Source organism: Pteropus medius, unplaced genomic scaffold, assembly GCF_902729225.1.
Source record: "Pteropus medius unplaced genomic scaffold, Ma_sr-lr_union100, whole genome shotgun sequence".
In the NCBI taxonomy this organism is placed as follows: domain Eukaryota; kingdom Metazoa; phylum Chordata; class Mammalia; order Chiroptera; family Pteropodidae; genus Pteropus; species Pteropus medius.
The window spans coordinates 26,437,713-26,451,330 of record NW_024349801.1 but is presented as its reverse complement, the minus strand read 5'-3'; the positions used below and the strand labels follow the sequence as shown (position 1 = coordinate 26,451,330).

The following is a 13,618-nucleotide window of genomic DNA, read 5'->3' as shown; positions in this document are numbered from 1 at the left end:
AGTTCAGCTTTAATTGTCATCTCCTCAGAGCAGCCTTCTTCGACTACCTTAAAGTTTTATCCTATTTCATCATGCATTTTATTTCTGTCATCATTTTATCAGAATTTATGATTATCTTCTGTGTTGATCATCTCTCCCCTTATTAGAATATCCATTGATGTCTATTTTATTCACCCTTGTGCTCAGCACTAAGCACAATGCCGAGTATGTGGTTCAGTGAATAATTTACTAATGTGTAACTCCTAAAAACTCGGCTCAGAAAAGAGAGAAACAGAGATAGGCAGTGATTTTAGGCAGATCTGAGCTCTTCTGTTACATTAATTATTATACCCAATCCTTACAAAGTCACTTAGCCACTTATGGCAGCAGAAGGCACTGTGGGTCTCTCTTTAAAGCTTTTTACTAATGTACCATATGACTGAACATCAGTTAGGCTGTATGTTGCTTAATCTTTGTTTTATACTTTTATTCCACCTTTGGACTTTTTTCTCATATTTTCTCATGTGTTCACCAGAGAACACAAAGTAGTAAAATGAAAAATATGACACTTTATAATACTGTATAACAAGCTATGGCAGATTCCCCTTTGGTGGTCAGTTTTCTTGTCAGAAGCTAGGTTGAAGCTGTTTAAGACACTTGTCTTATACTAGGAGGCAAAGCAAGTGATTTGGTTCCTGGCTGTAAAAGAAAACATGGCAGAAGTTGCTCCATTTTTAAAAACTGAAACTTGAAGAGAATACACTTTTTTAGACTAATTTGTATCTAACGGAGTTCATATAACATATATCTGAGAAAATTACCTATCACTTTCTAAAGCTGAACTCTACTCTTACCAGCAAACGATGATATTTGCATTTTAAGAAAGGAAGTCTGACTATCCCTTAATCACTCTTGACAATAAGGTAATTTCAGAAACCTGCATACTGAGAAGAGGCAGTAAATAATAGTAGTGAGGAGAGAAAAGTCATTCTGGCATTATAGATGAAAAAATAAAGAAGCAAGTTAAACTCTATACATTTACCCTGTGTATATAATGTACAAAGTAATGACTATGGATCAGCAAGAAAAGGTTAAAATACATTTGTTAATAAGAAAGAAAAGTGCATTTTAGGTGGACGAAAGTGGTTGAAGTTTTATAGCTTAAAGGAGTAAATCAGTTATCTGGAAAATTAACTGAGGAATACCTCCTGCTTCTTAAAGGAAATGTTAATGCCTTATATTTGGGTTATTGCAACAGAATCTCCTAAAATTTGTGAATGTATTCCAGTATATTTCTGGAATCTACAAGCTATATAAATATTCCAGGTATAGCATGTACTCAAATGGTTTTATGATCCAGATAAATATGGAGCACAGTGCAAATAGTTGGTTAGCTAGGACATCGGGTACAACATAGAGATCAGTAACGAAAAAAAGCTATGCAAATAAAATGCTTATAGATGCTTAGTCTCATATTTCTTTGTTATTCCTGTAAATGCATCTCACGATAAAGTCATAGTTATTTAATATTCTTTCCTCTCCATTGCCTCTTCAGGACCATGGTTTATTGGTGAAATTACTAAAGGCAAAATGGGTTGCTGCTTTTCCTTTGGGATCTTTGTTGATGGGCATTTCCTACAAGGCAGTGTAACATTTATAGTTGGAATTCTCCAGGTAAGAAGTCAGAAATGCAATTTAAGAGCATCTTGGCTTTGTTGGACTAATTGCATAACACTTATGAATTAAATCGAAAATCTCAAATTGAACACCATAGATCATGTTTCCTAGTTTACTGGTAGTGCAGTATTTAATAACTGGTGTTTCATTTACCTTTTGAGTACTTCCTAAGCTCTCTTTTCCACTATTCTTTTAAACATCTAAAATACATTTTTGGCGGGCAGGATTTAGAAGAGGTGAAAGAGGTTTTGTTTTTTGTTTGTTTTACTGTGCTTTTCATTGACAAAAAAAATTAAAAGACTTATGGTAGAATAAATGATAGACTTCTGAGTAAACCAAAATTGGTTATGATAATGAAGAATGAAAATATGTCAGAGGGAGTAAAGGAAAAATAGACACAAGAAAAGTGGATCAGTTTTCTAGTGGAAGTTGCACTGGGCAAAACCAGACTTTGGCTTTCTAGTGATGTCTTATTAGTATATTTCTTTGGGAAACACTGATACATTAGGTTTACATTTGGATTGGAATTCCTTTAAAACAAACAAACACACAAACAAAACCCTGACCTGTAGCAAATCTCTATAAATAGGGTTGAAAGGTATTCATCTAATGGGACTAATGGACCAAAATCTAGAGATGATGACCTGAAGTTTTAGAAGAGATCCAAAAGCATCATTCAAAATGAGTTTACAGCCTCATAACAGGGCAATAAAACATGATCAGCAGGATTAGAGGTAAACAAATAGGAAAGACTTCTGCAAACACTGATCATGGGCTAGAAACATTCTCTGTATAGCAGCATTTCATTTTGCTTAAGTCCTGGGTCCAGTTCAGTTTTCTGTTATTTGAATGGAGCTTGTCTCTCAGAAGCACTCTTATACCTGTTAAAAACCTGAGCCTTACCAAAGGTGGCTTTATATTCATATTTGAATAAATAGTACATTAATAATGGATTTTATGTATCATCTAGGCCCATGACTCCCAAATCTGTATCTCTGATCTAAACCTCTTATCTACACTTCAAGTACCTATATCGCCACTGTCCTGTCTTCCCTTAGATATCTAACAGGCATATCAACTTAATAGTCTATCTCTTGCAGGACCTTTAATTTCTACCCCCAAATCTGTTCCTCCTTAGTTTTTACAATTTTAATAAATGGCTCTACAATTCACCCTATTTCTTCAGGATGTATCCTCAAGTCTTCCCTTTCCCTCATACGCTATATCTAGTTCATCAGCAAGTAATACTTCTAATACATATCTTGAATCGCCACTTCTCTCCATCTCTATTGCCACTACCCTAGTCTAAGTTATAATTATTTCTTACCTGGGCTACTACATGACCACCCTAACTGGTCCCCACTTGCTGCCTTTGCCTCCCCACTGTCAGTTTGCCACAGAGCATCCACTGTGGTCCTTTTAAAACCTTAATCAGCTCATTCATTTATCAGCTTAAAACCTTGTAAGCAGAGAATGATATGGGTCCTGTTGACTGCCCCAATTCCCCCTTGGCTCACCATGGTCCAGACCCATAGGCCTCAAATAGGCCAAGACCTCTCCCACCTCTGGATATGATTCTTCTGCCTGGAATGTACTTCCTTTCACTTACTCATTCTTGTCCTTCAGGCCTAAGAGAACCCATCTCCAAATTATACTCGTGACCCAGTTATTTCCTTCTTCGAATTTCTCACAATCTGTCATTATGTTTTTTTATTGTCGTTTTTGGTTTTTTTTTTTTAGTTTCTCTGTTAGAATATAAGCTCTATGATGCATCATTTCTGACTTGTTCACCAGTGTGTCCCAAGCTTAGAGTATAACACAGTGCTTGCCACATAGGTTGATGAATGAATGATACAGCATCTAAATTTGGATTATAAATTAAATCTTTTGTATTCCAGTACTCATTATGCTACTTCAAATTAAAATACAGACAGAAGAAAAAAAATACTGATACCCAAGTCCCCACTCACTCTGCCAAGAAAAAAACAAGTATGTGTGTTGTACGTGTGTAAGTATACACACACATATATTCAGTTCATTTCCACCTTAAACATCAAGGGCTTCAGCATAAATGAAATGATACCTGCCTTTAAGATGAACAGAAAGATACAGGCAGTCATACAACTAACTGCAAGTCAACTGTTGTGAGTGTTATGAGCAAGTGTAACTGAAACATAAAGAATCAAAGAGTTAACCCCCAAGAGAGAAAGCAACATATTCTTAGGAGCACCAATAATGTATTAGTGAGACACTACCCTGTCCCCTCTGAGGACTTGCTAATAAGCTAATGGTTCTGTTCTACTCTACTTCCCAGCTGGCGTTTTTTAACATCCCCTTGATGGCTTACCTGTGTTGGAGCTTGCTGCAGAGGTGCTTTGGTCACAACTTCAGGTCTCATCTCCGTCAAGGAAAATACCTAAAAATTATACCTGTTCACCTTCTTATGTTACTGCTGTACTTCTGGCAGATTTATTCCTGCTATTTTCTTCATATGACATATGGCACCATAGCTTTATTCTTCTCCCCTTTGAGGATCTGGTTGACACTGCTGACACCTGTTCTCATTTATTTCGTGTGGACACTGAACTCCAATGAGCTTGGAACCTTCACAGTACAGTTAAAAAGCCATCTGAGCTCCTGAAGACCAGGTCTCACCATCTACCTCTGAAGCCCAGGTCTCTGACCCAGCAGCAGGTGGAAGGCCAATATTGGTGGACAAACTTCAGGGACCTGCTGCTCTTTGGATGCCTGGGATTTGGGGGTATTACTCACTACTGATTCCTGCAGAGTGAACTGCAGAAAAATCTCTAAATAATGCCATGATTCCTTCCTTCCCCAAGAAGACAAAGGGTTGATTTGCTTTTGTGAAGAGAAAGCCCCATATCTATATCCACAGGACAGGGTCTCAGTGTGTATGGGCGCATCTGAGGCCCAATGTTTTTTTTTTTAGGATTACCTCATGTAAAGTGTACCTATCACAGTCTGGAACTCAGCAGCCGTCAAGTGTGTCACTTTAGCGGCAGGGAACCAGTGTGAACTTGGGCCTGACCTTGATTACCCTTGCGCTGTTAGCTCCCAGTCCCTTTTTCCTGATTCCTTAGTTGGGGATGTTTTTAACCAATCAAATAAATGAATGATGAATAAGAAATTACTTGGACAGGCCCTCGCGTGTGCTGCCGGTCCTGGGGCAGTGGAGGAGGCGTGGCGGGGTCTCTAGGGCGGGGCCAGGCAGGTTGTTGCCGGAAGCTAAACCAAGTCTGTGACGCCCGGAAGTGGATCGGCCCCAAGCGGTGTCCGGAAGTGGATCGGTCCCTGCAGTGCGGCTCCGGCTGCGGCCGCGTCGGCTTTTCTCTGCAGGCCCTAGTCGCTCTACTGAGATGGCGAGCGCAGCTGCACCTGTATCCGCAGTCGCCCCCCTGGCTCCGCCTTTGGAGCAGCTTCAGCACTTAGCAGGGGAGCTGCGGTTGCTCTTGCTAGAAGTGCGGGGTGAGCTGACGCAGTTGGGACGGACGACCGTAGGAACAGACTTGGGTGGGGAAGAGGGGGTAGACTGGCGGCGGCAGGGACGCGGCCCGGGTTGAGGAGGTGGGGACCGGAGGTGACTCTGCTTACTTCTCTTCCTTTTTGCCACCGCCCGGTCCACACTCCACACCCACCCAGTCGGCGAAGCCCAGGAGACCACCAAGGAGTTCAATCGGGAGACGTTTTGGAGAAGACTCAGTGAGTGCCTCTCCTGTTAGGGACTCCCATCTCTCTTCTCCCAGAAAGGGAGACCCCTTTACCTCTAGCTTTTCCCCGCCGCATCCTGTCTGCGGAGGTACCTCATTATACCCAAACTCGGTACCTCAGAGGTAGAAATATAAACCATTGATTTTTTGGAGATGTTTTTGAGACGTCTCAGCGGTTAAAGGTGGAGAGGGAACGCGTTGTTTTTAAAGTCGGTGCCGCAGCTGCAGCCTTATCCCATTGGGACTAACACTGGCTCATACCTCCTCCTTTGTCATCCCTCCTCCCATCCCCAAGATGAGGCAGCTGTGAAAGTGTCAAGGGAAGCCACGACTCTGACCGAAGTCTTCTCTCGACTTCCACTGCCACTGCCGTCCTCACAGGTAGGCTTTACTTTCCTGGAATCCTTGTGCTGCCTCGTTATTCCTTAGGAATCCTCTCCTTTTCTTTCCACTTTTTACACTCAAGCCAGGGGATTTTTTCTTCTGTCAAATAAGATTGCAGTTCTTACCCCACAGGTTTGTTGTGAAAACCACATTGCCAGGTGCAGTACCAGGCATGGAGTAGGTGGGTCCTCTAAATAGTATTGGTTCAATTTGAAGTTTATCCTGGTTATTTTCTTTCTGATAATTTTTTAAAACACTTGCTATTTGTTTTCACATATATGATCCCCATCTGACAGATAAGTAAGCAGGCTCAAAAGCTCAGGTTAAGGTAATAAGCAATGGAGTTAAGATTTAAATTAAGGCCTATGTGATGTTTAAACCTATACTTTTTATTGTTATACTACATAATACCCTTTTTATATTGAATTATTTTTATATTTACTCAAGAACAACGTATACATTATAAAATTTAAAAGATCAAAGTTAAGTGTGCTAAATTTCTTTCCTCCCCAGTTCCTTTTGAATTATTCATATCTATTCTAAGCATATGCACACTTATGTGTATATGATTGCTTTTTTTTACATAAATGATAGCATACCATAAACACTTTTCTGGGCCTTTTAAAAAAAATTAACGATATAGCTTGCAAATTGATTCTCAGCAGCACACATAAAGTTCACTTCTTTATAATGGTATTCAGTAAAGTACATGGCATTCAGTGTAGAGCATTTAACCATAATTTATTTAACCAATACTCTATGTGTACATTTAAGCTGTTTCCAACTTGCAGCTATTATAAACAGTGCTGTGGTAAATTGTCTAGCACAATCTTTGTGTATATGTGTATATTAGTAAAAAAAAATTCCAGGAAGTGGAATTGCTAGAACAAAAATTTATGCATTTTTAATAACCCTTTATTATAAAACTAATGAAACTAAACATGGCAGCGGAAACCAGGTATGCCCTATGCCTTATGCCCAATTTTTCTAGAGCTAGGTATACTTAATTTGGGATAAGATTATTTTAAAATGGCATACTTATCGCCTTATTTGATTTTCATAGTCAACAGTTTATTCTTTCTCAATTTATATGTCCAGATGGTTTGAAATGGAAAAATATTCTTTTGCTGCTCCTACAATGATAAACTCTCTCCCCTTACATAATTCAGAGATGAGCAAATAAGAGATGAATTGTGTGAGAGCACTTTAAAAGCTTTGTAGAAGAAAGTCAGTATTTATTTCAAAAGAAGTAGTAATAGTACCTTATTTTTCTTATCTGTCAACTCCTTTCTTTCAAATACACTTAGGACTTGCTGCTAAAATTCACAGCTAGTAAGATACTGTGAGGATGCCACAGGACTATTTTTCTATACATGCTCAGGTCAATGGTTTCAGAATTTGGTTTTATTTAAATCACAATTGCTCTCTTAGAATCTCAGCATGTTACTCTTACAGAAGAATGGTTTTATTTTTAATTCCATTTCCATATGGACTAATATTTTGTAAAATTCTGTGGTTGTTCAAGCAATGTCAAATTGCCATAAAAATTTCTAAGCACTCTCAATTACTTATTTACCCCAGACTGGTAACAAATAGTTTATGGAGTAGCGCCAATCTGTAGATCACATTTTACGTAGAACTGGCTTAGAATTTAGCAGCGAAGCAAGGACAAGGAAATAAGAGAAAGCCAGTGACTGCTTAGAAGGAAAATAATCAACATTGAGCATTGTAGAGTCCATACTAATTATCTTTAGGTATATTGTGAAGCTGTTAGAAAGATACCTTGTTAATGGTCTAAAATAGAATTGGCAAACTTTTTCTGTAAAGGGCCAGATAGTAAATATTTTAGGCTTTGTAGGCCAGCTACTCAACTCTGCTCTTGTAGTGTAAACACAACTATAGATAATATATAAATGAAAGAGTGGAGTGTGGCTGTGTCCCAGTAACACTATGTACAAAACTGGCAGTGTGCCTGATTTGGCCCGTGGGCCATAGTTCGCCAACTCCTGATCTAAGATAGAATGAATATTTCACAACAGATATCAATAATAATTTTTTTTTAGCTACTTCTTAATGCTTTATTGAGTTATCAGTTCAGTACCTGGTATCCAGTTAACTCCTCTCTGTTATGTGGTGAGAACAGCACAAGGCCTAACTCATAATAGGACTTCAGAAAGTATTCGATAATGCCTTACAGATGTCTACTTTCTTGCACAATGGAAGCGTTGACCACATTGATCTAATCCCCATTTCCTTTTTTTCATTCTGAAATTGGTCCATCACCTCAGGAAACCCAGAGGTTCTGTGAACAAGTCCGTGCTGCCATTAAAGCAATTATTGCAATATACTATTCACTTCCCAAGGATCAGGGTAAGCCACTATGTACACATAAGCATTCAGTTTTATAGGGTAGATCTCTGCTAATAGGACAGATTTGTCCCGAGACTTTTACCTTTTCCTCAGTTTGAGCATATGTAACTTCTCCCATAAAATGCAAAGATAATTTTATAATGTAAGTAACCTCCATCAATAAGACTTTAGGTACAGGGGCTATGTTCCCATTTCTCCTGTCTTGCCTGACTCTTGTCTGATTCTAAGTTTTTAATTCTCATTGGCTCCTCCCTCTTTAACCCATTATAACCACCAGAGATGCTGGCCGGATCTCAGCCTAGACAGGCCCAGGCCATCCTCAGTCTCCACCCATATTACGTTACACCATGTTTTGGAGCTCCCTTATAGGTTAAGTGGCCTTCAGCCCTGCCTGTAGATCTACGCCTTGATTATAATCATGCTAGAATTATAAATGAATACATGTCTCAAAGATCTTCAAGGTTACTCGCAAATGGTTTAAACTTTAGGTGTTTTATGCACAAGTGTCAAGGGACCATTGTCCTTAATTAATGAATATATGCTGTCATGGAAAGATTTTGTTCCGGATCTCTTTTGGAGAAAAGCACTCAAGGAATGATGGGAGGTACAAGAAAATGACAAGGGTACATTAGTCAGACCTGTGTCTCGTGTTGGCACTCCAGTTAAAGCATGTGAGTGCACATTACCTCAAGTTCTGTAGTGCTTAGACTCTCAGGAGAGCAGTTGGTGACTTTTGAAAAGGAGACCAGGCTGCTTTGTCTTTGGGTTTGGCTACAGGAATCACCCTGAGAAAGCTGGTTCGGAGCGCCACTGTGGACATCGTGGATGGCATGGCTCAGCTTGTGGAAGTGCTTTACATCAATCCATCTCAGAGGTAGTGATGCCACAGTTGGGTTATCAGTTAATGGATTTGCTTGTTTTAGGGAAGGAAAAAACTCATTTCAACAGCAGAGTTACTAGTAACATAAAAATGACCAGGAGGAAAGATCTTTTTAGGAGACACAAACCTAGATTATTTATATATCCTATTGATTCTTTTCCTCAGCCCTGAGAACAATGACCTCATTTCCTGTAACAATGTCTGGGTTGCGTGCCAGCAGGTGCCTCAGATACCAAGAGGTGGGTAAGAATGGGAAGTGGGCCATAGACTCTACTGGCCAAAGCAGACAGACCTCTCATAATAGCTTCCAGTTTTGTACCATGTATGTATTTTAACTTATATGAAGAGTTCAATGGAATAAATATAGTTTATCACCAGCATCAAAAAATAAGTATTAATACTTTCTGCTAGTCTTTTTAGTTCTCATGCTTCTAAATCCTAATTCCCCTCTTGCTGTGTGGCTCTGTCTCTTGTCGAACAAATGTGATTTGTTCTCTTGGTCCTGCCCCAGGAGCAGTATTATGGGACACACTGAAGCAGTTATGAGGTAGAGCTAGCTAGGCTAAAAGCAGTGGTCATCCAAGAGGACCATGATGAGAAACCATGTGACCATTTTACTTCTTGTGGTGAATGATGAAAAGCTTTTAAACCCTCTGTCTGGGTACCCAGAGGATGTGTATTAGAATTTTACTTTAAACCGCCACCATTGTTGTCTGTCTTTGGCACTCCCTTCGAATGGGAAACTTGTTGGTTGCCCTTTGCGGACTTAAGAGACTTGTCGAGTTTCTCCTCTAATTGTAGTGCTTCTGATTTTTCATTCACAGACAACAAAGCTGCAGCCCTTTTAATGCTGACAAAGAGTGTGGATTTAGTGAAGGATGCACATGAGGAAATGGAACAAGTAAGAGGACCTCTGTCTTTGCTGGCCATTGGAAGGCAACTCTGGCTAGTAGATGAGAATTGGTTATAAAAAGAGATATCCTAAGCATTGACCAAATAGGTCCCATCCTCACTCCTGTTTCCTACCTCCCACCCTATGCCAGTGTGTGATTTAGTATCACTCCCCTCTGTTTCATTGTTGGACTAGGAGAGTGAGAGAGTTTATGAAGTGATCCAACTCTAGCCATTAGTGAAGTAGCTGACTGAGGTTTTGGGACAACTCAGACATGATGCGGAATGTACAAATAGGCACTATTTATTTTTTGGCATTCATATAAATCATGTTATGTCTTAGGCTGTGGAAGAATGTGACCCTTATTGTGGCCTCTTGAATGACAATGAGGAGGACAACTCTGACAACCACAGTGTTGAAGAGGGTGATATTTTAGGGTGTCCAAACAATCAGGATTTATATTGGTCAGAGGAAGATCAGGAGCTCATAATCCCATGCCTTGCACTGGTAAGAGCATCCAAAGCCTGCCTGAAGAAAATTCGGATCTCAGTGGCAGAGAATGGGAAGAAGGATCTGGTGGCCCAGCTGGATGACATTGTGGATATTTCTGATGAGATCAGCCCTAGGTAAGTGTGAGCCCAGCTTGAAATGTCTGAGCAGCGGCATTCTGATCTCAGCTTGTGCTGTCACCCAAGGTTTTTCCCCCAGTTTTTTATTCTAAAAATTTTCAAACCTACAAGAAAGTTGAAAAAGTATTACAGCAAACACTCACACATCCTTCATCTAGATTCACTTCTTGTTCACATTATTTTCTATATTGGTTTATTTCGCTACAGATAGATGTGCCATTTTTTCCCCTAAACCATTTGGTAGTAAGTTGCAGACATCAATGACATTTCACCCCTATTTCTTACTATTACATCTAAGAAATTTAATATTTAATATAATATTATCTATGGTTCAGATTTCTCCAGGTGTTTCTAAAATATCTCTCACAGCTTTTTCATTTTTTTTTTCTTTTTTTTTCTTTAATCCAGGGCTCCGTTAGGGTGTCATTGTATTTGGTTGTCATCTCTTTAGCTTTTTTGCAACTAGAACAGTCCTTGTCCTTTTTAGTCTTTTTTTTTTTTTGATGTTGACATATTTAAAAAATCCAGGTCAGTTGTCTTATAGACTAATAATCTGGAGTCATGAGCATGATTATGGAGTATATTCAGGTTAAACATTGTTTGGCTAAAATATCACATAGTTGTTTTGTGCTTCTCATTGTGTCACCTGTGATCTTAGTTTGTCTCATTATTGGTGGTACTAAATTTGATCACTTTGTTAAAGTGGTGCTCATGTTAGTGGCATTCTATAGATGAACTTCACCTATATTAGTTATTAAATTGATACTTTCAGATCCTTACATTTTTAACTGAGTTAATCATGTCCCATCCTACAGTCCAAGGGATTTTTTCCCCCCCAGCTTCCTAGTGAAATAGGGTGTATATGTATTGAGTAAATATACATTGAATTGATTCTTTATTGGTTGCCTAATTTAATGAACTGATAGGCATTTCTGGGACAGTCATTTTCCTACTAGTTGCAGCCTTGGTTGTGTAATGAAAACCACCTAGCTGAGCATTGTTTCTTCTTTCATTAAAGATTACTTTTGCTTTCTGCTTTTAGTGTGGATGACTTGGCTCTGAGTATATATCCACCCGTGTGCCACCTGACTGTGCGAATCAGTGTAAGTACCTACACTGGTAAGCCTAATTGGTAGAATTTCACTATACTAAATACTAAAGTATTTCCTTTAAGTTATAGGGAATACAATTAGTTGTACACTTGGATATAAGTACAACAGTAATGTCACAGTTTTAACTTTTGTTTGTGCTTGATAAATATTTGCTGAAGTTGAATTATTATAAGTATGAGGTCTGATAGTATTCTTTTATAACGACTTGGGTAATCATTTAGAAAAACCCAAAGGCCTTGGAAAATGCTGCTTTGAAAGGAAAGTCTTAATCACCGCAGTGCTTTTGGATCCTCTCAACCTGAAGTCACACACTTCTATTTTCTACTGTAGGCTGAAATAAATATTCCAGAAACATGCTCTTTTCTAATAGAAACATGTTGTATGATTTGACCATAGAAGGTCAAGCTCTTTATAAAAATCTGATATTGTTGTATTCATTCAAGTTCTAGGTCCTATGCTAGAGAGAGTTCTATTCTCTCATTTTTATAAACTCAAATTCTTATCTGTAATGTTATTGGGAGGAGAAGTAAAACTGTCAAATGGCTTATATTTTATAATCAATGTTTCAATCTTAATAGTATTTGATAAATCAGATAGTGGAAATTAGATTCATCAAATGTATCTTCACAATGTGCAAATACCTTGAAGTAGAATCCTTTTGGGCATTAACTTTTTTATTTGTATTCACTTTTTAAAAATTGACTTCCTAAGAAATAAACATCTTTAGCAATATGCCTTGTCAATTATCTCCAAACAAAAATTTTAAATATATACTATATATTGGTGGCACATATACATCCTCATGTTATCTTGTCATTGGTGTTCTTAAAATTCTGTACATAGACTTTTCAAAAGAGAAACATTAGTTGTTTCTACTATGTAGTCTGACCTATCAGTGGTTGGGACAAATTCAGGTTATAGTCTTTCTTTGGCTGTTTTTTTTTTTTTTTAATTGAAAAATATTTAAAAACTTGAAAAATGTATTAAAGTGTTACAGCAGCAGCATTAATAAAGTTTTGCTAAATAGAAAAGAATCCATAATCAGGATGAGCCCTTACCATAATAATAGAACTTCTTTGTTTCTTTTCTAGTCTGCAAAACTTGTGTCTGTTCTAAAGAAGGCGCTTGAAATTACAAAGTGAGTATGAGGACTTCTCCCCAAATAGCTTTTTGAGAATAAACCTATCCAGCCATTCTCAATACCCAGACTCCATTTCAAGGAGTGGGTGTGGTGTTTTCTTTCAACTTTAGTTGTGGAGCAGCTGAGTTTCTGCAAAGAAACTTGCCTTTTCTTACTATAGTTTCCTCTGTGCTCCCTGCTGAGGATAGGTTTTCCCTTGATAGTAAAATAAATTTAATTTCTCTTTCTTCCCATTCCATTCACAGAGCCAGTCATGTGACCCCACAGCCAGAAGATAGTTGGATCCCTTTACTCATTAATGCCATTGATCATTGCATGAACAGAATCAAGGAACTCACTCAGAATGAACTTGAATTATGAGTTTTCAGGCTCATTTATCTTCTCCCCTCTCCCTTTCTTTTAGTCACAGCCAGGCTCTGATGTCTGCTTTTAGTATATGTGCTGCACTGATGTCTGCTTTTAAAATGAGGCTAGAATACGTTCTGGATTGAAAGGAAGTTCCTGTCTATATTTATTTAAGAGATACTATTACCAAAATTGTTGGCCAGGCCAGACTGGCAATTATTTATAAACTATAAGAGTATGATATATTTTTCTGCATTAGGTACAAAATAGCATGAATTTGTTTTCCTGAATCATCTCTCAGAGGTTCCTGGGGAAGCTGCCTTATTCCCTGTATTTGCAATAAAGTCTGTTGTTTCATTATTAAAGATGTTAATAGTCTCAATAATATGCTAACCTGCCAGGGGTAAATGAGTACTCTTCTGGCGTGTCTTTCTACCAGAAAAACGAGTTGAGATTAGAACATTGCTTTCATTTGGTTTTA

The 13,618-nt window shown here is 38.4% G+C and overlaps 2 protein-coding genes across 7 annotated transcripts in view; both read left to right on the top strand.

Annotated features, from left to right (window-relative positions):
• TMEM62 (transmembrane protein 62) overlaps nt 1–4,807 on the top strand; it is a 29,637-nt gene extending 24,830 nt beyond the window's left edge. For all 6 annotated transcript variants that reach the window (XM_039888357.1, XM_039888356.1, XM_039888359.1 and 3 more), the window contains 2 exons: nt 1,535–1,653; nt 3,971–4,807. In XM_039888357.1, the coding sequence (XP_039744291.1) occupies nt 1,535–1,653; nt 3,971–4,297 (446 nt within the window). In that variant the 3' untranslated portion in view covers nt 4,298–4,807. The remainder of the gene's footprint in view (nt 1–1,534; nt 1,654–3,970) is intronic.
• Nucleotides 4,808–4,935: 128 nt separating this feature from the next.
• CCNDBP1 (cyclin D1 binding protein 1) lies at nt 4,936–13,502 on the top strand. The gene is made up of 11 exons (XM_039888363.1): nt 4,936–5,142; nt 5,317–5,376; nt 5,680–5,765; nt 8,057–8,138; nt 8,916–9,012; nt 9,184–9,257; nt 9,843–9,919; nt 10,253–10,536; nt 11,582–11,642; nt 12,743–12,789; nt 13,038–13,502. Exons 1-11 carry the CDS (start codon nt 5,034–5,036, stop codon nt 13,150–13,152), a joined length of 1,092 nt encoding a protein of 363 aa, XP_039744297.1. The 5' UTR covers nt 4,936–5,033; the 3' UTR covers nt 13,153–13,502.
• Nucleotides 13,503–13,618: the final 116 nt, after the last annotated feature.